This window comes from Bos indicus, chromosome 9 (assembly GCF_029378745.1).
Source record: "Bos indicus isolate NIAB-ARS_2022 breed Sahiwal x Tharparkar chromosome 9, NIAB-ARS_B.indTharparkar_mat_pri_1.0, whole genome shotgun sequence".
NCBI lineage: Eukaryota > Metazoa > Chordata > Mammalia > Artiodactyla > Bovidae > Bos > Bos indicus.
Window position 1 is genome coordinate 65,863,630 of NC_091768.1, and position 25,625 is coordinate 65,889,254.

Genomic DNA, 25,625 nt, shown 5'->3' on the forward strand with positions numbered 1-25,625 from the left:
ATCCTGGTTTTTAGTTTTTATGCAAGCAGCAATTCCAGTTGGAGTACCTTTGTAATAGGCTGAAGCAGAATTTCTTAAACCTAAAAGATTTGAGCATCTGGAATAGAGTTTCCAAATTCTTTATCCTCAGGGACAATAGTGACAGATCTTGGCATAACATTCATAAAAGAGGCAAGGTTTCAGTGTTTGGGTCCTATCAGTGGCATTTCTATCTTAGAAGTCAGCTCTGAACTATTCAAGAGCAAAAGGCCCAATCTGATAATTCTTTTTTCCTAGACTTGAAACCAGTTACTCCTGCAGGAACAATCAGGAGGACAATTTTTTCTTCCTCAGAACACTACTGACATTAAGAAAAAAATATCATAGACAAAGTAAATATTCTGAACCTTACTAAACCTTACTAAAAAGACTTTTGCCCATAAAAATATTTTAGATACACATCAAGAGGATGGTATAAATTCTTGAAGGTTAGAAGAGAAATATATAAAGAAAGAGATGACTTTTTTCTCAGTGCTTTAAATATGGACCACATTATCTAAAATTCTCTAGTAATTGCAAGTCCAGAAACATTGTTGAAGTTCAAAAATCTAAGAAAAAGAGATCTGATGTCAGAAGCAAGTTCAGTTCAGTTCAATTTAGTCACTCAGTCGTGTCCGACTCTTTGCACTCCCATGAACCGCAGCACGCCAGTCCTCCCTGTCTATCACCAACTTCCGGAGTTTACCCAAACTCATGTCCATTGAGTTGGTGATGCCATCCAACCATCTCATCCTCTGTCGTCCCCTTCTTCTCCTGCCCTCAATCTTTCCCAGCATCAGGGTCTTTTCAAATGAGTCATCTCTTTGAATCAGGTGGCCAAAATATGGGAGTTTCAGCTTCAACATCAGTCCTTCCAATGAACACCCAGGACTGATCTCCTTTAGGATGGACTGGTTGGATCTCCTTGCAGTCCAAGGGACTCTCAAGAGTCTTCTCCAACACCACAGTTCAAAAGCATCAATTTTTTGGCATTCAGCTTTCTTTATAGTCCAACTCTCACATCCATACATAACCACTGGAAAAACCATAGCCTTGACTAGATGGACCTTTGTTGACAAAGTAATGTTTCTGCTTTTTAATATACTGTCTAGTTTGGTCATAACTTTCCTTCCAAGGAGTAAGCATTTTTTAATTTCATGGCTGCAGTCACCATCTGCAGTGATTCTGGAGCCCCACAAAATAAAGTCTGACACTGTTTCCATCTATTTGCCATGAAGTGATGGGACCAGATGCCACGATCTTAGTTTTCTGAATGTTGAGCTTTAAGCCAACTTTTTCACTCTTCTCTTTCACTTTCATCAAGAGGCTCTTTAGTTCTTCACTTTCTGCCACAAGGGTGGTGTCATCTGCATATCTGAGCTTATTGATGTTTCTCCTGGCAATCTTGATTCCAGCTTGTGCTTCCTCCAGCCCAGCATTTCTCATGATGTACCTGCATATAAGTTAATTAAGTAGGGTGACAATATACAGCCTTGATGTACTCCTTTTCCTATTTGGAAACAGTCTGTGCTTCCATGTCCAGTTCTAACTGTTGCTTCCTGACCTGCATACAAGTTTCTCAAGAGGCAGGTCAGGTGGTCTGGTATTCCCATCTCTTTCAGAATTTTCTACAGTTTATTGTGATCCACACAGTCAAAGACTTTGGGATGGTCAATAAAGCAGAAATAAATGTTTTTCTGGATCTCTCTTGCTTTTTTGATGATGCAGTGGATGTTGGCATATTTGATCTCTGGTTCCTCTGCCTTTTCTAAAACCATCTTGAACATCTGGAATTTTACAGTTCACATATTGCTAAAGCCTGGATTGGAGAATTCTAAGCATTACTTTACTAGCGTGTGAGATGAGAAGCAAGTTAGTGTGACTTAAAAAAGAAACCTCTATCCTTTGACCAGCATACCCTTAAAGTTGCAGATGAAATCCCTTTATCTAACAATTGAGCACACATTCCTGGAACACTAAGTGCAACTAAGTGCTTGCTAGAAAAGTGTCAAGGATGGGAAGGAATTCTGGGTAGGTTAGTACAAAATATTTAAAGTAATATTAGGTGAATTTTGAAATGACGTGGAATGGGAAATTCTTGTATAAATAGGAATTCTTATATCTTTATGTTGCCTTTTTATTTTTTTGTATAGTTCCTGGTGCTCTAGTCTATATTAGTTAATTAGCTACAAATGAGGAAGCCCGTACGTTTGTGAATTTCATCTTAAAGGACACGAGGCCTTTGAGTTCTGTCACTTCATGTACTGTTTTACACCCCTTTTACAGTTTTCTGGGGCAAAAATTTCTTCTTAATAGTGGTTCCAGGGAATGGATTCTTGAAAATGGAAGCATAAGGACTCTAACTGATTCTGGTCTCCTCCCTCACGAATATAGTCCAAACTCCCTTAATGAACATCAGTACAATTTTTAAGCCTGACTGGCTAAGCAAACAAGCAATATTGCTACTATATAATATTTATATAATATAAATTTTAAAATATTCATGGTAAAAATCTTATCCACAAACCATCATTATCCCCATTTATATTTCACTTTCTTGGTATTTCTTATCTGTTTTATGTCTTTTAGATATAGTTTGATATTTTAGGGGTTCTCAGTTTACCCCAGCAAAAGCCATATATAGATGCCTATCTTTGGATATGCATTTCAATGCAACAGTTTTCTGGAGCTAACCATAGCTGTAAATTATCTTCCAATTTTTCTGTAAAGTTTTAAGGAATAAAAGAACTCATCATAAGAGTAAAATCCGTTCAATAGAACAGACATATACAGTAGCAGAATAGAAAATGTATTGACACTTTTATGATGACCATCTCAATGATATTTGAATTCTTTGATAGAATGACTATCATTTTATGGAAAAATAAAAGAACTAGTGAACTCACTTTGATGTCAACCACAAGGAAAGGAAAACACATTATTTGACCACTTTCATTTACTTTTCTTCTAATCTGTAGACTATATCAAATAATGTTAAATTCTAAAAATTGCCTGCATCTCATATCTCTTCTTGTTCCAACTGTATATCCTCACTAGTTTGCACTGTGAAGTGATTCAGTTTTCTACAAAGATTGTGTTGTCATAATATCATTTCATGCACTTAATCATCTTGCTTCATAGAAAAGTTCTGAGATTCAACACAATGGTTTGGGGGAAGTGGGTTTCTCTGAGACTTGTCCTAGGCTTGTTTTGATGAGTTGGCCCCAAACTTGCATCAATCTTAATTACCTATCTTGTCAGAAGAACATATAAGAGAATCCTGGAACAAATAAGAGAGGTGTTTTTCCAGGTATTGCTGGGAGAAGGTGGGGTAGTGGAAGGAAGAAAAAAGAAATGTCTTCTGGAGATGTAATATTCAGTAAAAACAGTATTCTTGGGGGTTTGAACACTACTCTGCCCAGTATAAAAAAGAGAACTGCTGGTCTTGGGAGATGGATACGATCTGTCAGACAATAGGGCCTAATTAACTCACAGACACTGGAAGGATTTTCTTCCAAGCATCTGCTAGCACTTGGTTACTAGAAAGAAGTAGTTAGCAAATGGACTGTTTGTTACTGAGGCAGCACACTTGCCATCAGGTCTATGCCAGGACACACAGAGTTTCCTATTGCACTGCAAAAAAAAAAAAAAAAAGTTACAAACTTAGTGACTCAAGAGACACAGATTTATTATATTATACTTCTGGTTTCAAAAGCCCAAATATTGGCTTCACTGAACTTAATTCGAGGTGTTCACAGGACTGATTCTTTTTGAAGCTTCTGAAGGCAAAATCAATTTCCTTGCATTTTACAGTTTCTAGAGGCCACTTAAATGTCTTGCGATCCCTCCCTTTCATCACTGCAACCTGTGGTCTGGTCCTCACATCTCACTCGGATCATCAGGCATCTTCTTTATAAGGATCTCGTGAGTCCACTGGGCTGAACCTGATAATTCAGCTTAATGACCCCATCTCAAGATCCCTGAATTAATCACATCTGTTAAGTCTCTTTTGTCATGAAGTGTAACATATTCTCAAGTTCAGGGTTTAGGATATTGTATTAATATTAGTTTTCCAAGGGCTGTCTTAACAAAATACCACCAACTGAGTGACTTAAACAACAGAATTTATTTTCTCACAATTCTAGAGTCTAGAAACCTAAGATCAAGGTGCTGCTAGGATTGATTCCTTTCCAGGCCTGTGAGGAAGAGTCTGTTTCATGCCTCTCCTCTAGCTCCTGGTAATTTGTTGGCAATCTGCCATTCCTTGGCATGTAGAAACATTGTACAAGCTTCAGTTTAATATACTATCACTGTAAAATGGGTTTATTATATTGCTATTATGTCATGTCCAGGATATCATGAATTAAAAATGAAACTACGTACCCTGTGGTATCTAAGTCCCACAGTTTTAAGCCAGAACCATGTGCTGTGCCCATGGCTTGTGCTTCACAATGATACATGAGTACCTGTGTTGTGAAAACTTATTGCTTAGGGTCTAGCTTATTGTTATCCTCCCAGGTCAGATGGAACCAGAACTTACTAAGCAGTACCTCTGGCGGTTATCTTGATAACAGGATATAAATGGTATATAATTAGTATATAGAGCAAATTGATTTGGTGAGTTAGGAGACTTAGGAAAAAATAGGAGACTAACTGATATGAGGTGTTATAAACATTATGTTAACCTTTCTGTCACCACTATAAGATGACCTGGAAAGGTCAGTTTTCATTCCAATTCCAGAGAAAGGCAATGCCAAAGAATGTAAAAACTACCATACAATTGAGCTCATTTCACATGCTAGGAAAGTAATGCTCAAAATCCTTCAAGCTAGGCTTCAACAATACATGAACCAAAAACTTGCAGATGTACAAGCTAGATTTAGAAAAAGCAGAGGAACCAGAGATCAAATTGTCAACCTCTGCTGTACCATAGATAAAGCAAGAGAATTCCAGAAAAACATCTTCTTCTGCTTCATTGATTATGCTAAAGCCTTTGACTGTGCAGATTACAGCAAACTCTGGAAAAGTCTGGGAATACCAGACCACCTTACCTGCCTTCTGAGAAACCTCTATGCATGTCATGTTCAAGAAGCAACAGTTAGCACTGGACATGGAACAACGAACTGGTTCAAAACTGGGAGAGGAGTATATCAAGGCTATATATTGTCACCCTACTTATTTAATTTATTTGCATAGTTCATCATACAAAATTTCAGGCTGGCTGATTCACAAACTCGAATTAAGATGGCCAGGAGAAATATCAACAACCTTAGATAAGGAACTAAAGAGCCTCTTGATGAGGGTGAAAAAGGAGAGTGAAAAAACTGCCTTAAAACTCAGCATTCCAAAAACTAAGATCATGTCATCTGGTCCCATCACTTCATGGCAAATAGATGGGGAAACAATGGAAATAGTGGCAGATTTTATTTCCTTGGGCTCCAAAATCACTGCAGACAGTTACTACAGCCATGAAACTAAAAGACAACTTGTAGCTTGAAAGTAAAACTATGAAAAACCTAGACAGTGTATTGAAAAGCAGAGACACCACTTTGCCAACAAAGATCCATCTAGTCAAAGCTATGGTTTTTCCAGTAGTTATGTCTGGATATGATCATTGGACCATAAGGAAGGTTGAATGCCAAAGAATTATAGTCCAACTCTCACATCCATACATGACCACTGGAAAAACCATAACCTTGACTAGATGGACCTTTGACAAAGTAATGCCTCTGCTTTTTAATAAGCTGCCTAGGTTGGTCATAACTTTCCTTTCAAGGACTAAGTGACTTTTAATTTCATGTCTGCAATCACCATCTGCAGTGATTTTGAAGCCCAGAAATATAAAGTCAGCCACGGTTTCCACTGATTCCCCATCTATTTGCCATGAAGTGATGGGACCAGATGCCATGATCTTAGTTTTCTGAGTGTTGAGCTTTAAGCCAACTTTTTCACTCTTTTCTTTCACTTTTATCAAGAGGATCTTTAGTTCTTCTTTACTTTCTGCCATAAGTTCAGTTCAGTCTGTCAGTCGTGTCTTTGCCACTCCATTAATTGCAGCACGCCACACCTCCCTGTCTATCACCAACTCCTGGAGTTCACTCAAACTCATGTCCATAAGTCAGTGATGCCATCCAGCCATCTCATCCTCTGTCGTCCCCTTCTCCTCCTGTCCCCAATCCATCCCAGCATCAGAGTCTTTTCCAATGAGTCAACTCTTCGCATCAGGTGGCCAAAGTACTGGAGTTTCAGGTTTAGCATTAGTCCTTCCAATGAACACCCAGGGCTGATCTCCTTCAGAATGGACTGATTGGATCTCCTTGCAGTCCAAGGGACTCTCAAGAGTCTTTTCCAATACCACAGTTCAAAGCATCAATTCTTCAGTGCTCAGCTTTCTTCACAGTCCAACTTTCACATCCATATGTGACCACTGGGAAAACCATAGCCTTGACTAGATGGACCATTGTTGGCAAAGTAATGTCTCTGCTTTTGAATATGCTATCTAGGTTGGTCATAACTTTCCTTCCAAGGAGTGTCTTTTAATTTCATGGCTGCAATCACCATCTGCAGTGATTTTGGAGCCCCCAAAAATAAAGTCTGACACTGTTTCCACTGTTTCCCCATCTATCTGCCATGAAGTGATGGGACCAGATGCCATGATCTTTGTTTTCTGAATGTTGAGTTTTAAGCCAACTTTTTCACTCTCCTCTTTCACTTTCATCAAGAGGATTTTTAGTTCCTCTTCACTTTCTGCCATAAGGGTGGTGTCATCCTCATATCTCAGGTTATTGATATTTCTCCCGGCAATCTTGATTCCAGCTTGTGCTTCCTCCAGCCTAGCGTTTCTCATGATGAACTCTGAATAAAAGTTAAATAAGCAGGGTGACAATATACCACTAATACCACCTAATAAGTCCACATAATTTTGGCACTTGGGTTTAACTTCTCTGTGGCATGTGAAATCTTCCCAGACCAAGGATCAAACCCGTGACCTCTACATTGGCAGGTGAGTTCCTATCCACCGCACCACTGGGAAGTAGAAAAACCTGTTGTTGTAACATCACCAGGTATCTTGGGGAACAATCTAAAATATCCAAATTTATATAACAACAATAGAGACTGATTATATAAGAAAATATATAAATTTACCTTTGAAAGATAATATATACAGCTATTTCCATCAACAGCTTGAGAAGGTGTTGGATGGTAAGGGAAAAAAAATATAAGAAAACAAGGAAATATAAGGATATCCAGAGTGTTATGATATTGGCTAATGTGCTATTTTAGGAAAACCTAAGCTTTCTTTCAGATAATGTAGGTTCCAATGACTACATAAATCACAGTTATCTTTTGTGCACAAGAGACTATGGAGTTATCTTTATAAGAATTATGATCATACCCTTGAGAAATATATTGCAAAGAAGTATTAACAATATGGCTAAGAGTCACATTAGAATAATAATCTAATAATGAGAGTCCCTTGGACTGCAAAGAGTTCCAACCAGTCCATTCTAAAGGAGATCAGCCCTGGGTGTTCTTTGGAAGGAATGATGCTAAAGCTGAAACTCCAATACTTTGGCCACCTCATGCGAAGAGTTGACTCAGTGGAAAAGACCCTGATGCTGGGAGGGATTAGGGGCAGGAGGAGAGGGGATGACAGAGGATGAGATGGCTGGATGGCATCACCTACTCCATGGACATGAGTTTGAGTGAACTCCAGGAGTTGGTGATGGACAGGGAGGCCTGGCGTGCTGCAATTCATGGGGTCGCAAAGAGTCAGACACAACTGAGCGACTGAACTGAACTGAACTGACTGAATCTCCCAAGAAAGCTTAAAGAATCCTTAAATAATTCTGGTCACATTTTTGAATGGCCAAGACAAAAACATCCAAGATTTATGTGAGAGAGTTCTGACTATGAAATCCCATCCCATTCATGCTTATTTAAGAATTTTTTCACAAATTCTTGCTATTATATCAGGCAAAGTCATAGGAAATTGTACACTTAGTATTTTTCTGAGTAATTTCAATAATTTGGTACATACTTACAAAATGTCTTCTCATGCCAAGGACTGTGTTATTCTGTTCTCACAGGGATGAAGTGGAGTCACTCAGTCGTGTCCAACTCTTTGCGACCCCATGGACTGTAGCCCACCAGGCTCCTCCATCCATGGGATTCTCCAGGCAAGAGTACTGGAGTAGGTTGCCATTTCCTTCTCCAGGAGATCTTCCCAACCCAGGGATTGAACCCAGGTCTCCTGCATTGTAGGCAGATGCTTTACCGTCTGAGCCACCATTGAATTTTACAGGGAATCTCACAGGGAAGTAGTAGTTAAAATTACATTCTTTACATTCTTCCTTAGAAGTGTTGTTGTTCAGTCATCAAATCATGTCTGACTTTGCACAACCCCAGGGACTGAAGCACGCCAGTATTCCCTGTCCCAGATGTGTACAAGCCTATACAGAATTTGTCCTGAAGAAATTTTGCATACCAAGCTTATGATTTATTGACTCAGCTTTGACTGGGCTTCCTTGGTGGCTCAGAGGTAAAGAATTTGCCTTCATTGCAGGAGACTCAGGAGATGTGGGTTCGACCCCTAGATCAGGAAGATCCCCTGGAGAAGGAAATGCAGCCCACTTCAGTATTATGTGCTTCTCTGGTGGCTCAGATGGTAAAGAATCTCCCTGCAATGCAGGAGACCCCTGTTCAATCCCTGCGGGAAGATCCCCTTGAGTAGAAAATGGAACCCACTCCAGTATTCTTGTCTGGAGAATCCCCATAGACAGAGGAGCCTGGCAGGCTACAGGCCATAGGGTCTCAAAGAGTTGAACATGACTGAGCGACTAACACTTTGATTATGTGTTTCCACTTGTTGAATTTGCTTTTGTTGCCTCTGCATTGGGCATCTATTACAATGTCAAGGAACTTGCAATGTATATTTTGTTTTAGGACTTTTATAGCTCAGGTGTTATTCTCAAGTCTTTCTTAAATTTTGAGTTAAGTTTTGTGTATATTGTAAGATAGTCATCCAGTCTGTTTTTTTTTTTTTTTTTGGACACATGAGTCTTCAGTTTTCCCAACTCCATATATGAAAAGAACTGCCCTTTCCCCATGTAACTCTTGCCTCCTTTGTTGTAAATTGATTGACTGTATCTGTTTGGGTTTATTTCTGGCTCTCTATTTACATTAATCTATGTGACGACATAGGATGAGATGGCTGGATGGCATCACTGACTCGATGGATGTGAGTCTCAGTGAACTCAAGGAGTTGGTGATGGACAGGGAGGCCTGGCGTGCTGCGATTCATGGGGTCGAAAAGAGTCGGACACGACTGAGCGACCGGTCTGATCTGATCTGATGTGCCTCTTTGTATGGCAATACCATACATTTTTGGTTTGTTGTTATTGTTCAGTCACGAAGTCCTGTCTGACTCTGAACCCTATGACCTGTAGCACACCAGGCTTCCCTGTTCTTCACTATCTCCCAGAGTTTGCTCAAACTCAGGTCCATTGAGTCCATGATGCCATCCAACCATCTCATCCTCTGTCGTCTCCTTTTCCTCTTGTCCACAATCATTCCTAGCGTCAGGATCTTTTCCAGTGAGTCAACACTTTGCATCAGGTGGTGAAAGTATTAGAGCTTCAACTTCAGCATCAGTCCTTCCAGTGAATATTCAGGGTTGGTTTCTTTTAGGATTGACTGTTTTGATCTCCTTCCTGTCCAAAGGACTCTCAAGAGTCTTCTCCAGAACCACAGTTAGGAAGCATCAATTCTTTGGCACTTAGCCTTCTCTATGATACAATTCTCACATCCATACATGACTACTGGAAAAACCATAGCTTTGACTAGACAGACCTATGTTGGCAAAGTGATGTCTTTGCTTTTTGAATACACTAAGTTTTTTGTAGCTTTCCTTCCAAGGAGCAAGCGTCTTTTAATTTCATGGCTGCAGTTACTGTCTGCCATGACTTTGGAGACCAAGAAAATAAAATCTGCCACTGCTTCCACTGTTTCCCCTTCTATTTGCCATGAAGTGATTGGACTGGATGCCATGATCTTAGTTTTTCTAATGTTGAGCTTCAAGTCAACTTTTTCACTCTTCTCTTTCACCCTCATCAAGGGCTCTTTGGTTCCTCTTCACTTTCTGCCATTAGTGTAGTATTATCTGCATATCTGAGATTATTGACATTCCTCTTGGCAATCTTGATTCCAGCTTGTGTTATCCAGGTCGGTTTTTCGCATGCTACACTCTGCATAGAAGTTAAATAAGCAGGCTGACAATAGACAACCTTGTCATACTCTTTTACCAATTTTGAACCAGTTTGTTGTTCCAAGTTTGGTTCTAACTGATGCTTCTTGTCCTGCATATAGGTTTGTCAGAAGACAGTTAAGGTTATCTGGTATTCCTATCTCTTTAAGAATTTTCCACAGATTGTTGTGATCCACACAATCAAAGGCTTTAGTGTAGTCAATGAAGAAGAAGCAGATGTTTTTCTGGAATTCCCTTGCTTTTTTCAGGATCCAATGAATGTTGGCAATTTGATCTCTGGTTCATCTGTTTTTTGTAAACCTGGCTTATACACCTGGAAGTTCTCAGTTCATATACTGTTGAAGCCTATCTTGAAGGATTTTGAATATTGACTTGCTAGCATATGAAATGCAGAGAAGGCAATGGCACCCCACTCCAGTACTCTTGCCTGGAAAATCCCATGGATGGAGGAGCCTGGAAGGCTGCAGTCCATGGGGTCACTGAGGGTCAGACAGGACTGAGCGACTTCACTTTCACTTTTCACTTTCATGCATTGGAGAAGGAAATGGCAACCCACTCCAGCATTCTTGCCTGGAGAATCCTAGGGACAGGGGAGCCTGGTGGGCTGTTGTCTATGGGGTCGCACAGAGTCGGACATGACTGAAGTGACTTAGCAGCAGCATATGAAAAGAGCATGATTATATGGTAGTTTGAACATTCTTTGGCATTGTCCTTCTTTGGGATTGGAATGAAAACTGCCCTTTTCCAGTACTGTGGCCACTACTGATTTCAGTTTATAGTTTTAAACTAGAAAGTGTGATACTTCTACCTTTTTCTTCTATCGCAAGTTTGTTTTGGTGATTTGGGTATTTTTAGGGTTTGATACATTTTGTCACTTCAGTTATTAGTTTTATTTTTACAAAAAGATATCTAAAAAAAGCTGTGACCAAGGCCCAGAAGAAGGATGGCAAGAAGTGCAAGTGCAGCTGCAAGGAGAGCTACTCCGTGTACGTGTACAAGGTGCTGAAGCAAGTCCATCTGGACACCGGCATCTCGTCCAAGGCCATGGGAATCATGAACTCCTTCCTCAACGACACTTTCGAGCGCGTAGCTGGCAAGGCATCGTGCCTGGCGCATTACAACAAGCGCTCGACTATCACACCCAGGGAGATCCAGACTGCCGTGCGCTTGCTGCTACCTGGGGAGCTGGCTAAGCACTCCGTGTCCGAGGGCACTAAGGCTGTCACCAAGTATACCAGCTCCAAGTAAATATAATGTGCCTAGCCACTGTTAACAGAGAAGGCAATGGCACCCCACTCCAGTACTCTTGCCTGGAAAATCCCATGGATTGAGGGCCTGGTGAGCCTGGTGACCTCCATGGGGTCGCTAAGAGTAGGACACGACTGAGTGACTTCACTTTCACTCTCACTTTCAAAGATATCTCACTTGTATTGAGACATTGAATACAAAATAAACCTATTTTGACTTTCAAAAAGTGGCTTTTGCTTAATATGTCCTTCTCATCAGGAACAACAGATAATATAAAACATCATTTATTTTCATAGGAGGCCGCTTTGGTGGAGAGGTAGTTAAGGAATACTGGGTTTTGAAGGGAAATTAAAAAGTGGCACAATATTGGGAAAAGGTGTGACAGGTGGTCAGAAATACCAGAAGATAATTAGCTTACATAGTTTGATTAGTGCCATTAGCATTGATTTAAATATGGTGAGTTTCAGATAATTTGAACTCATTTTTATTATGTGCATTTTTCATTTAAGGGCTCCAATTATAACAAAAATTATATTTAAAAGGAAATTTTTAGTTTTGTTTAGTTTACACTAGAGTTCAGTTCAGTTCAGTTGCTCAGTCATGTCTGACTCTTTGCAACCCCATGGACTGCAGCACACCAAGCCTCCCTATCCATCAGCAACTCCCGGAGTTTACTCAAACTCATGTCTATTGAGTAGGTGATGCCATCCAACCATCTCATCCTCTGGCATTCCCTTCTCTTCCAGCATTCAAACTTTCTCAGCATCAGTTCAGTTCAGTTCAATTCATTTGCTCAGTCGTGTCCAACTCTTTGCGACCCCATGGACTGCAGCACATCAGCCCTCCCTGTCCATCATCAACTCCCAGATTTAACTCAACTCAGGTCCATTGAGTTGGTGATGCCATCTAATCATCTCATCCTCTGTCACCCCTTCTCCTCCTGCCTTCAATCTTTCCCAGCGTTAGGGTATTTTCCAACGAGTCAGTTCTTCACATCAGGTGGCCAAAGTATTGGAGTTTCAGCTTCAGCATCAGTCCTTCCAATGAATATTCAGGACAGATTTCCTTCAGGATGAACTGGTTTGATCTCCTTGCAGTCCAAGGGACTCTCAAGAGTCTTCTCCAACACCACAGTTTAAAAGCATCAATTCTTCAGCACTCAGCTTTCTTTATTGTCCAAATCTCACATACATACATGACTACTGGAAAAACCATAGGTTTGACTAGATGGACCTTTGTTGGCAAAGTAATGTCTCTGCTTTTTAATATGCTAAGGTGGTCATAGCTTTTCTTCCAAAGAGCAAGCATCTGTTAATTTCATGGTTTCAGTCACCATCTACAGTGATTTTGGAGCCAAAGAAAATAGTCTGCCACTGTTTCCCCTCTTTCCCCATCTATTTGCCATGAAGTGATGGGACCAGATGCCATGATCTTCATTTTCTGAATGCTGATTTTTAAGCCAACTTTTTCCACTCTCCTCTTTCACTTTCATCAAGAGGCTCTTTAGTTCTTTTTCAATTTCTGCAGTAAGGGTGGTGTCATCTGCATATTGATATTTCTCCCTGCAATCTTGACTCTAGCTTGTGCTTCATCCAGCCCAGCATTTCTCATGATGTATTCTGCATATCAGTTTGATAATCAGGGTGACAATTTATAGCCTTGATGTACTCCTTTTGCATTTGAAACCAGTCTATTGTTCCGTTTCCAGTTCTAACTGTTGCTTCCTGACCTGCATACAGGTGTCTCATGAGGCAGGTCAGGTGGTCTTGTGTTTCTTTCTCTTTAAGAATTTTCAAGTTTGTTATATTCCACATAGTCACAGGCTTTGGCATAGTCAATAAAGCAGAAATAGATGTTTTTCTGGAACTCTCTTGGTTTTTTGATGATCCAACAGATGTTGGCAATTTCATCTCTGGTTCCTCTGCCTTTTCTAAATCCAGCCTGAACATCTGGAATTTCATGGTTCATGTACTGTTGAAGCCTGGCTTGGAGAATTCTGAGCATTACTTTACTAGTGTGTGAGATGAGTGGACTTGTGCATTCTTTGGCATTGCCTTTCTTTGGGATTGGAATGAAATCTAAACTTTTCTAGTCCTGTGAACACTGCTGAGTTTTCCAGATTTGCTGGCATATTGAACACAGCACTTTCACAGCATCATCTTTCAGGATTTGAAATAGCTCCACTGGAATTCCATCACCTCCACTATCTTTGTTCGTAGTGAGGCTTCCTAAGGTCCACTTGATTTCACATTCCAGGACGTCTGGCTCTAGGTGAGTGATCACACCATTGTGATTATCTTGGTCGTGAAGATCTTTTTTGTACAGTTCTTCTGTGTATCCTTGCCACCTCTTTTTAATATCTTCTGCTTGTGTTAGGTCCATACCATTACTGTCCTTTATTGTGCCCATTTTTGCAGGAAATGTTCTCTTGGTATCTCTAATTTTCTTGAAGAGATCTCTAGTCTTTCCCATTCTATACTTTTCCTCTATTTCTTTGCATTGATCACTGAAAAAGGCTTTCTTATCTCTCCTTGTTATACTTTGGAAGGCTGCATTCAAATGGGTATATCTTTCCTTTTCACCTTTGCCTTTCAATTCTCTTCTCTTCACAGCTATTTGCAAGACCTCCTCAGATGACCATTTTACCTTTTTGGATTTCTTTAACTTGGGGATGGTCTTGATCCCTGCCTCCTATACAATGCCATGAACCTCCATCCATAGTTCATCAGGCACTCTGTCTATCAGATGTAATCCTTTGAATCTATCTCTCATTTCCACTGTATAATCATAATGGATTTGATTTAGGTCATACCTCAATGGTCTAGTGGTTTTCCCTACTTTCTTCAACTTAAGTCTGAATTCAGCAATATAGGTTTCATGATCTGAGCCACAGTCAGCTCCTGGTCTTATTTTTGCTGACTGTATAGAGCTTCTCCATCTTTGACTGCAAAGAATATAATGAATCTGATTTCGGTGTTGACCATCTGGTGATGTCCATGTGTAGTCTTCTCTTGTGCTGTTGAAAGAGGGTGTTTGTTATGACCAGTTCATACTCTTGGCAAAACTCTAATTAGCCTTTGCCCTGCTTCATTCTGTACTCCAAGGCCAAATTTGCCTGTTACGCCAGGTATTTCTTGATTTCTTACTTTTGCATTCCAGTCCCCTATAATGAAAAGGATATTTCGGGGGGGAGTATTAGTTCTGGAAGGTCTTATAGGTCTTCATAGAACCATTCAGCTCTAGTGTCTTCAGCATTACTGTTTGGAGCATAGACTTGGATTACTGTGATACTGAGTGGTTTGCCTTGGAAACAAACAGAGATGTTCTGTCGTTTGTTAGATTGCATCCAAGTACTGAATTTCAGGCTCTTTTGTTGACTATGATGGCTACTCCATTTCTTCTAAGGGATTCTTGCCCACAGTGTACATATAATGACTATCTGAGTTAAATTCACCCATTCCAGTCCATGTTCGCTGATTCCTAAAATGTTGATGTTCACTCTTGCCATCTCCTGTTTGACCGCTTCCAATTTGCCTTGATTCATGGACCTAATATTGCTCTTTGCAGCATTGGACCTTACTTCCATCACCAGTCACATCCACAGCTGGGTGTTGTTTTTGCTTTGAATCTGTCTCTTTATTCTTTCTGGAGTTATTTTCCCACTGATTTCCAATAGCATATTTGGCATGTACTGACCTGGGTGTTCATCTTTCAGTGTTTTATGTTTTTGCCTTTTCATTCTGTTCATGGGGTTCTCAAGGCAAGATTACTGAAGGGGTTTGCCATTCCTTCTCTAGCGGACCATGTTTTCTCAAAAGTCTCCACCATGACCCATCCATCTTGGGTGACCCTACATGGCATGGTGCTGGGGACCAGCCCCAGCTGATCCAGGGTATTCGAAGGAGAGACGGCCTAGGCGACTATTTATATGCTAATTAGAGATATAGAGAACAATAGAATGAGGATAGCTCAGTAGGAAAATTCAGTGGAGAAAAGAAGCTGAGTAGCTTGGTTTACGCGGGAGACCAATAAAACTTCAAGACAAGAAGTTTGCACCACTTACGTAGGCCGCAGGCGCCCTCTCGAATAGCAGAAGGTGCCTCACCCTAGACACCTTCTCGAGTGGGTCTTAGAAGCCCAGGCATAATTAGTAAGCGTGGTGGGTTCCGCGCTCCAGATGGAGACTCAGCTGGAAGTTAAAGGGAGGAATGACATGGGGAGACCAAGCGCTGGTGAACAAGGCCCGTAGCTTTATTTTTAACAGGGGCTTTTATACCCTAAGTTACACATAGAGGATAATAGGGGATGCAAAGTCAGCAGTCTTTGATTCTTATCAAAAACCAGGGTTTCTTTCCTGCAAATTTATCGTATACAAATGGTTTAGGTGATTTACATCATCTTCTGGCCAGAAGGCCTACTAACATTTTATGACTCTTGACAAGGACTTATCAACAAAGACTTATTTTCTCTAAGAGTAATTATTTTAAGGTTTGGCACCATCTTCCAAAGATAAAATTGCATTCCTATAGGGCGGATGTGTAATGGGTTTACAACAAAGAAAGAATTTATTACCTTAAGGGTCTAAAGTTACTAACACCAAGGCCACTACTTATTTTTTACTATATACCAACTATTAATTAATACACATTCAAGGATACAATTCAGGGGATGTGAAAACTTGGCAACAAGCATTGACTCATCAATGAAATCCTTTACTAGTTTATTCTGACAGTTTTTAACTCTCTGAGAGGCTCTAAGCTATTTGAATATCTTAAGCTTCCCGTGCCTCTGGAGGCTAGGAGACTGTAAACAATCGTATGCATAGCTGCAGGAGTCCGGGTAAACTTGTCAGGCGAGTTAGAGAGCCATCTGAGGGGTTTGGATTTAAACACTCCTAATTGCCCAGGAACTTTATTAATTGGAGCTGTAAGTTAACTCTTTGACAGAGAGAGAGAGATGGTGGTAGGGGACAGCCCCCAGTAAAGTCAGAGGTGAGAGCACAAAGCAATAAAGTAGGCAGACTCTGGTTTTTTGGGGGAAAATGCTTGAGAATATCCGGGGGGACTCCTGAGGCTCGATCCCGCCTTTGCGTATGCCGAGCCTCCTTCCTCATGACCTTTGTCATGAGCAGAATGCCTCACCGGCTCCCCGCAGCATGGCTCATAGTTTCATTAACACAGGCTGTGGTCCATGTGATCAAATTGGTTAGTTTTCTGTGATTGTGGTTTTCAGTATGTCTGCCCTCTGATAGAGAAGGATAAGAGACTTATGGAAGCTCCCTCACTGGAGAGACTGACTGAGGGGGGAACTGGGTCTTACACTAGAGTAGCTCAGAAATTTTCTACTTGATGGTGAAATGATTTCTCCATGTGCTCAAATACTAAAACAGCAGCCTTATTCATTACATGAATTGAAAAATGTGCTCATATGGCAATGTACTTGGAGTTCAGTCCTAGCATATAAATTACTTAAAATGTGTCTTCAATGCCCAAAGTTGTATCTTATAAGAATAATATCTCAGAGGAGAATTTTCCCTGCTTACCTGGCAATCTATGAACGAGCATTGAAGATAGTATCAAAATCTTAAATATCAATAGTGTAACCTGTCTTTGGCACAGATATTGACCTATTCATGTGTAACTCAGGCATTCTATGAAACTAATTAGCTTCAACCAGGTTGGTAGCTCAATTCTGAGGGGAGGTTGGCAGGGGGATTATTGGCTGGTAATTTGAAAATACAAAGATGAAGCAGGGATAATAAGAATAACAAACTTTTCGCAGTCATTATAACATTTGATTGCTTTTATTCATAGAATTAAACTAATCTACACATAATAACATAAATTTAGGCTACTCAATTGGTATTAAGAGTAGCCTTTTAATGAAGAAACGTCCCGTAGCTCGAGCAAATTTTGAAGTCATGAGCTTCTTCCAAATTGTTAATAATAAACCTCCTGTGAAAATCAAAACATTTATGTTTCCAGTTAGTAAAATTATGAATGCAACTTTGAAATCTAAAAATATACAAAATAAGATAAAAATCCTAATTACAGGATTTGTAATATATTAGTAACACTGTCTGACCATTAGGCTTGTCAAAGGATACAGGGAAATGCATTGTGTTGGACAATCTAACAGCATAAAAGAAGGGCTATTTCTCTTCTGCTCATTTGGCAGCATATATAATAAATGATGAGCTGTTTCCCTTATTTGAGAATGAGATGTATTCAAAAAATTCTCACACAATGTAATAACCACAATATTTTATGGAATAAGTTAAGCACAAATTGTTGAGACCCATCATAACTCCTTTCTTACTCTTGTTTGTACTGTTTTGTTTCTAGAGTGAACCTTTTCCTGCGAGGGAGGAGACCTGGTTGCTGTTCAACTGTCCCTAAAACTAAGTGATATTTGCAACTTAGCTTCCCTGATCCTTAGGATTAATCCATGAAAAAATGGGCTGGTACTGAAGAGACTCCACAGTTCTAATCCTAAATGATTGAGATTTAAATGTGTAAGATTCACTAGTTCATCAAAACTTTCATATTTTCAACGCAGGTTATATTAGATAGTGAAGAAAAATGAAAACCTCAAAAACTGAATTTAAACAAGCTGTAGTTTAAGTTTGCTTCAGCTACTTACAAAGTATATCATTTTGGACATGTTATTTAATGTCAAATGAACTTTTTCTTTAAAAATGTAAACAATGTTATGAAATTCATACTGTACCTAAGGACAACAAATAAAATGATGTGTGAAGACAGAAAGCTTAATATCCATTATTTAACTGATGCTCAAAAATTTTATATAACTGTCTGTCTGCACCCAGTCTTCCTACTTCCAGCCCAACCATCTCTGTTTCTTATCTTCTCTGTCTTGGTGGATGAGCACACTTTGCACTAGGGAGAATGACACAACAATAATGAAGAGCCAGATTTTCACAGACTAGCAATTTTGAATCCTAAGCAAGAATCCAGAATATCTTGGGGGTAGCAATAGGAATTTTAGGAAGAGACATATAAAAGTGTCGATTTTAAAACTGTCACTATTTCAGAAGCTACATGATATGTGAGGTCCTGGAAGGGTAGTTTTCAGTAACTGTCGTAATATTACTCAATATATCTATAATATAGCAGATAATCATTCCTGTTTAACAAGTTATTAAATATATTTTGTTCTCAAATGACTTTGGTTCACTTAGGCTTCATGGATCGTATAACTCATAATCATACCTGTGCTTTTGTTTATTTTTGTAGTGAGTTTTGCTACAGTAATCAATGCTTTTTCCCGTCTGCTGAAGTTACTCATGAGAACATTGCGATCCTGATCTGTGAGTAGCCTGTGTGGGAAACCCACTAGGAATTCTGCTGAACTTTGAAAGTATGGGCGATATAATGCTGCCTCAAAAAATTCTGCGGCCAGTAGAAAGTCCATGGTGAAGTCTCGTTCAGTTTCAGAAGAATAGAATGAGCTAAAGGAAGGACACAAAGTTAGCTGCATGAGTGACAAAATACTTCATTTAAACGCAAATTAAACTCTAAATGTGTCTTTTCTCCCATGTTCCTTAGGAATTTTATGCTATTTATTAAATAGTTGCCTGAACTGAACCTACAGTTTCATTATATTGTAATTAATCCTCACACTATCTTCTACATTGTGCCTACATTAGCTGAAGAATCTAAGTGAAAGTGAAGTCACTCGGTAATGTTCGAGTCTTTGCTACCCCAAAGACTGTAGCCTACCAGGCTCCTTCCTCCATGGGATTTTCCAGGCAAGGTTACTGGAGTGGGTTGCCACTTCCTTCTCCAGGGGATCTTTCCCACCCAGCGGGTGAACCCTCGTCTCCTGGATACAGGAAGATGTTTTACCCTCTGAGCCACAGGGAAGAATCTATTACATAGCAGCAGAGACAGCAAAACTTTGAATCACAACTTTAAAAAAATTGTAGCATCTTAACCAACTCTTACTTCCACTAGATTTACTCTTGGTGCTTTCTCGTTGTGTTTCTCCTATATCTAATTTCTGTGCCACTAATGTCTAACGTCACTTGTTTTCCACAAACACAGTTCAGGGGCTGGATACTATAAGCCAGTATAAAAGATAGGTTATCTAATAGCAATTTCTGAAAATCCTTCAACAACATACATCATTGACTCATGTTTATTGTGTGTATATGCTTATATGCTGCTACTGCTAAGTCACTTCAGTCGTGTTCGACTCTGTGCGACCCCAAAGACAGCAACCCACCAGGCTCCTCTGTCCCTGGGATTCTCCAGGCAAGAACACGGGAGTGGGTTGCCATTTCCTTCTCCAATGCATGAAAGTGAAAAGTGAAAATAAAGTTGCTCAGCCGTGTCTTGACTCTTAGCGACCCCATGGACTGCAGCCTACCAGGCTCCTCCATCCATGGGATTTTCCAGGCAAGATTACCAGAGTTGGGTGCCATTGCCTTCTCTGATAATTGTTCCTAATTCCTAGGAAATAAGAAGTGGACTAGAAATTTGCCATAGTAATCAAATCACCTTCTTGAATAGGACATAACAGGGACCAAGGCCAGGGGACAAACAAACAACAGATGGTTTCTCTTGAGTTCATTTAATTTAAAGACTTAAATGGCATGCTCAATTCTCTCTTGCAGAAAACAACCATAAAAACTGAATAAAATATTAAAAACATGTTCTATGATGTCAGAGTGGACAACAATACTGAGAAATCATGAATTCAAAATTTAAGAAAAAAGGTATGATATTTTGAAAATTTACATGTTGAAGTTCATATTAAAGAGGAAGAGAGATTAGAGTGCAGATTCTCTCTCTCTCTTCTCCATGTGAAGCCACAGATGCTATGATGCAAGAAGGCAGTCATCTGCAAGCCAGAAAGAGGGCCCTCAGCTGAAGCTGACCATGCTGGCACCCTAGTTCTGAACTTGCAGCCTCCAGAACTGTGAGAAAATAAATTTCTGTGATGTAAACCAACTAATTTATAGTATTTGCTGATGGCAGCCCAAGTTCCTAATAAGAAGGGAAGACTCAAGGCAATGATTGATTTTGAGAGGTATTGCTCTAATGTTGACATGATGAGAAGAGTCTTTGATAATATTGTAGAGTGAGAGAAGAAACATCACAGTTAGTGATGAACTATTAATAAATAGGACTCTACACACACAGAGAAACATACAAAAAAAAATCCAAGCCATTGAAAATCACTGGGTAGGTTTTTTCTTTAAAACCAGAAAAAGAATTAAATATTAAAGGAAAACAATTAAGAAATTGGTCTACACTGAAAACTTTTCAAATTAAGGAGACATCATTGAAAGAGTGAACTGACAAGTATAAACTAAGAAAAGCTACATTCAAGATATGTGATATGTGACTCTTAGATGAACTGCAAATAAAAATGGAAAAACTGTTTCCTGATATTATGGAAAATATGAGCAATGAACATTTGAGGCAACCAAAACTTAAACATTATGTTTTACTATGCCAGAAAAAAAAAACAAACAGAGTTTAGTTACATCACATAAAGCAATTGTCTTACACATCACTGAACATCGGTTTTGCCACATCAATGGCAGCTTGATGGGCTGCCCACATCTTAAAGATCGCTGTGTCCTCATCTGTGTCATACTGAGGAATACCGCTGGTAGTGGAAACTATCTTTCTGGACAGCAGATACTGCAGAATGAATAAGATCTATGTCATTAAAAGATTCTAAAGTAAATTAAAATACATTTAATTACCAGTATCATGAATTCCTGAGAAAGAACATGTGACATCCTCATCTAGCTGATTGTTTAGAAGTGAAGTTTATTTTCAGAATAGATTTTAACACTTAAAGATGTCATTTAACTTTGTTTGCTTTGTAGAAAGATTTATGCTGTTCTATTTGCCAAGGCAAACATAATTTGGTGATTATTACCTGAATTCTATTGAAAAATGTTTTTATAAATACAATTATGCCAATTTGCTATTAACCATTAGGAACACTTCAGGATACTAAGTAGAACGATTACAGGGGGAAGGGACAAAACTCTAACATAATTTCAAATAATTATAAATGTGAAGTTTAGTCTATTTTTAAATCATAAATCCCAACAGAAGAACTTCATTCAGTGTTTTCATTCATTCCATTCATAAAAATATCATTGCATTCTTTTACCTTATAAAACCTGTTGGCTATATCCATAATTTGTGGATGCGCTGCACGGCATTCCTCAATTGAGTAACAGAAGTTAGATCTGTACTCCTCTCGAGATAGTAACTCTACCTCATATGGCAAACTACCCAAAAACTCAGATTCAATTGCAGCAAGGAAATACATCATAACCACATAGTAGCTAATGCCTGTAAAAAAATAAGATGGAGACATCTGGAGCCATTAACTATATATACAAAGTAGGAGTTAACCAAATGACTAACGCTTAATCTATATTATTTATCTTCTTTATTCTCTGAACTATCATGTTGAATTTGTTGGCTCTAGGAGATGCATATGATTATGAGAACTTAGGGTTAAACACAGTCAGGAAAGTTTCTATTAGGGGCACATTCTGGGTGCAGAAAGTTGTATATGAATTTACTTCAGTTCAGTTCAGTTCACTTGCTCAGTCATGTCCGACTCTTTGCGACCCCATGAATTGCAGCACGCCAGGCCTCCCTGTCCATCACCAACTCCCAGAGTTCACTCAGACTCACGTCCAGAGAGTCAGTGATGCCATCCAGCCATCTCACCCTCTGTCGTCCCCTTCTCCTCCTGCCCTCAATCCCTCCCAGCATCAGAGTCTTTTCCAATGAGTCAACTCTTCGCATGAGGTGGCCAAAGGACTGGAGTTTCAGCTTTAGCATCATTCCTTCCAAAGAACTCCCAGGGCTGATCTCCTTTAGAATGGACTGGTTGGATCTCCTTGCAGTCCAAGGGACTCTCAAGAGTCTTCTCCAACACCACAGTTCAGAAGCATCAATTCTTCGGCGCTCAGCCTTCTTCACAGTCCAGTTTCTATCTAAAATGAACAGTGGCTTCCCAGGTGGTGCAGTGACAAAGGATCCGCCTGCAAATGCAGGAGATGGCAAGAGATGGGGATTCAATCCCTGGATCAGGCAGATCCCCTGGAGTAGGAAATGGAAATCCGTTCCAGTATTCTTGCTTGAACAGAGAAGCCTGCTGGGCTACAGTCCATGAGGTCTCAAAGAGTTGGACACTACTGAGCGTATGTCCACATGTCTGACACAAAATGATAATGTGCTATACATCATTAATTTAAATATCACCATAGCAGATTTATCATTCATGTTTTTTTTTTTTTTAATTGATCATTTCCTGGGAGATTGCACAGAAAATTGTATATGTTTACAAAGGAAATATCGAGATTTAACCCAACTTAGCCTATCCTATAGAAAAGCAGAGGTAGCAAGGCCCACAACCACAGATCAATAAAGAAGCATGGTGAAATATAACACTTACCTCCCCAGCCACTGTTGATAGATATGCAGCTAGAGATTCCAGACTCATAAGCACAGCGCGAACTATTGGGAGGCTCTGCAAATCTATCTACAGAGTAAACAGAGTAGGTGAAAAGAGTTAAACCTTGAATAGAAAGTCATAAGAGAGGAAAAGACTCATATGCTCCCCCCCAAAGAGTAAGAAGAGGGTTATGCCTGTTAATGATATGGTCCATTCATATGAATAGCATTTCACTCACTTTGAGAGCTCAAAGCTTCTTAGAAATTCCAGCCTGTACATACCCTTTCTTGAATTTTTTTCTATTTTTTTATTTTTCTTTATTATTTTCTTTATACCATATTTATCTTCTTTACCAACTCCTTCTTGACTAAGCTGGACCTGCAGAGTGTTTCACAAGGCAGTCTCTGTGGGTCCTTCTTTTCTTCCTAAATCAATCAAGACTTCATTGCAATAATTCAAATGTGCAAAGGTTTTTTTTTTTTTTTTTTCCTATATGAAAGCACCACTTTCTAGTCCTTGGTTCATTCCAGACTCCATCTAGTAACATCCAAAGAAGACAATTTAAAAAAGAATTTCATGAGAATGGGAAGCTGATTCAGTTCCAGAATCTCAATAATAAGATAATTGATTGAAGAAGTAGTGAGAGCAAAATACAGATGCAGAAATTCACCCCAATTGAGGCAGAAAAGAGAGAAGCTTTCTCCCTTTCTCAGAGAGGATGCTGAGTTTTGAACATCACACTTGACTCCCCATCCTACTTGTTTAAGTGCAGGAAGAGCGTGCTGCATTCTGGACCAGTTCTTCCCTGTTTTCAGCCCTTTTTTTCTGCTTGAACCTAACAACTAACAGGAAAGAGACTGTGCAGTGAGGGCCATATCTTATTACTCTTTCCACTAATATTTATGAGGCAAAGCCCAGGCTTTTAAGGGAAAATATGTTCCTTACCTTAGTTTGTGTGAAACCTCACTTTGGATTTCATAGCTAAAAGAAATTCTGTCTTATTTCCTATAATAAGCTTACCCCATGAAACAGAGATATTTATAGTATCACATTTATCTGAGTAGCCTGTCAGGCTTTGTAAAAAACAAGATTTTTTTCATCTAGAAGGGGACATTTCTTCTTCAAACAATAAGCTTTTTCAGTTTACAGGAATTTATTTTAAAAGCTGCAGGAATTTATGTTTAAACCAGAAAGTCTGTAAAATGTAAAACAAAGGTGTGACAAATAACTTTACTAATTAAGAGAAGTATTTGATTAGGTATTACGAAAGTCTGAGTACTTAAACGATTATATTGACTGCATTGGTTATATTGACTGATTGCATGAGCATTCAGACAGTAACACTTAAATAGATTAGCTGTAATGCCACTCCTAGCATCAAAGAAAGAGAAAAGCAATTTTCCTTGGGAATAATTCAAATGTACATACCTGTTTTAAATAGCCTTCCGTATAATAAAGTCAATGCCCAAAACACATTGCCTGTATTGTTTTTTCCAAATGAAGCAAAATATTTGTTTGATTCTGTTATAAGGATCTTAAATATTCTTAGTCGATCCATATATTTCCAGGGATCAACAATTATCTTGTTATTCTGCACTGGAAATTCTGCTATGTCTCCATCAATTTGGTCCCAAAAAGGTGGGTAGTTGTCATTTTCATGGGTGGTTGACCCTGGATCTGGGGCCAATCCCACAGAAGAAAAGCTCAGGAAGAGAAAAATGGGGATCACCAAAGAAGACCACATCCTCTCACTGCCTGTTGTACTTAAGCATAAGTCTCAAACAAAAGCAAGTTATATAGCAGACGGGAGGAAGTCCTTGGGCCAACTAGAGAATTATGAATACCTGAGCAGGTTCAACTAGAATCTGAATTAATGAGCAAATAAATGAGCATCTGCCAATATAGATTTAGTGATTAAAACTGTTAGAGGCTGTTACAAAACACTTCAAATAGATCATTTGCACAGATTATGTTTTGCTGATAGACAATTATTTCCTGTGGCTTAAATTACCTAAACATTGTCAGTTTTCCTAAAACATTGTATTAAATTTAACCCAAATTCTTTCATTGTTTTCCAGTTTTATTGAAAAACAACTGGCATACATCATTGCCTAAATTTAAGCATACAGCATTACAGTTTGATTTACATATATTGTAAAATGATTATCACAATAGTTTCAGCCATCATCCATCCTCCCACCTAAATACAATAAAAAGAAAAGGAAGACAAAAAGGGAAAACACTTTTCTTGTGATGAGAACTGTTAAGATTTACTGTCTTCACAATTTTTAAATATATTATATAGCAGTGTTAGCTATAGTTATCTTGAACATTACATCCCTAGTACTTATCTTGTAACTGGAAGTTTGTACTTTCTGTCCAGTTTCCTTCTGTTCTCTATCCTCCTAACTGCCTCTTCTGGTAACCACAAGTATTAGCTCTTTTTCTACAGTTGGTCAGTTCAGTTGCTATCATATCCAACTCTTTCCAACCCCATGAACTGCAGTACGCCAGGCTTCCATGTCCATCACCAACTCCTGGAGCTTGCTCAAACTCATGTCCATTGAGTTGGGGATGCCATCCAGCAACCTTATCTTCTGTCATCCCCTTCTCCTCCTGCCTTCAATCTTTC

General features: G+C 39.2%; 1 protein-coding gene across 1 annotated transcript; it reads right to left on the minus strand.

The window, feature by feature from the left end:
- Window positions 1-17,383: 17,383 nt before the first annotated feature.
- LOC109563531 (protein LEG1 homolog) lies at window positions 17,384-24,737 on the minus strand. The gene is made up of 6 exons (XM_019966917.1): window positions 24,422-24,737; window positions 22,994-23,080; window positions 21,692-21,876; window positions 21,071-21,207; window positions 18,766-19,004; window positions 17,384-17,547 (listed from the first exon to the last, which is right to left on the minus strand). Exons 1-6 carry the CDS (start codon window positions 24,735-24,737, stop codon window positions 17,384-17,386), a joined length of 1,128 nt encoding a protein of 375 aa, XP_019822476.1.
- Between the last annotated feature and the right edge of the window lie 888 nt (window positions 24,738-25,625).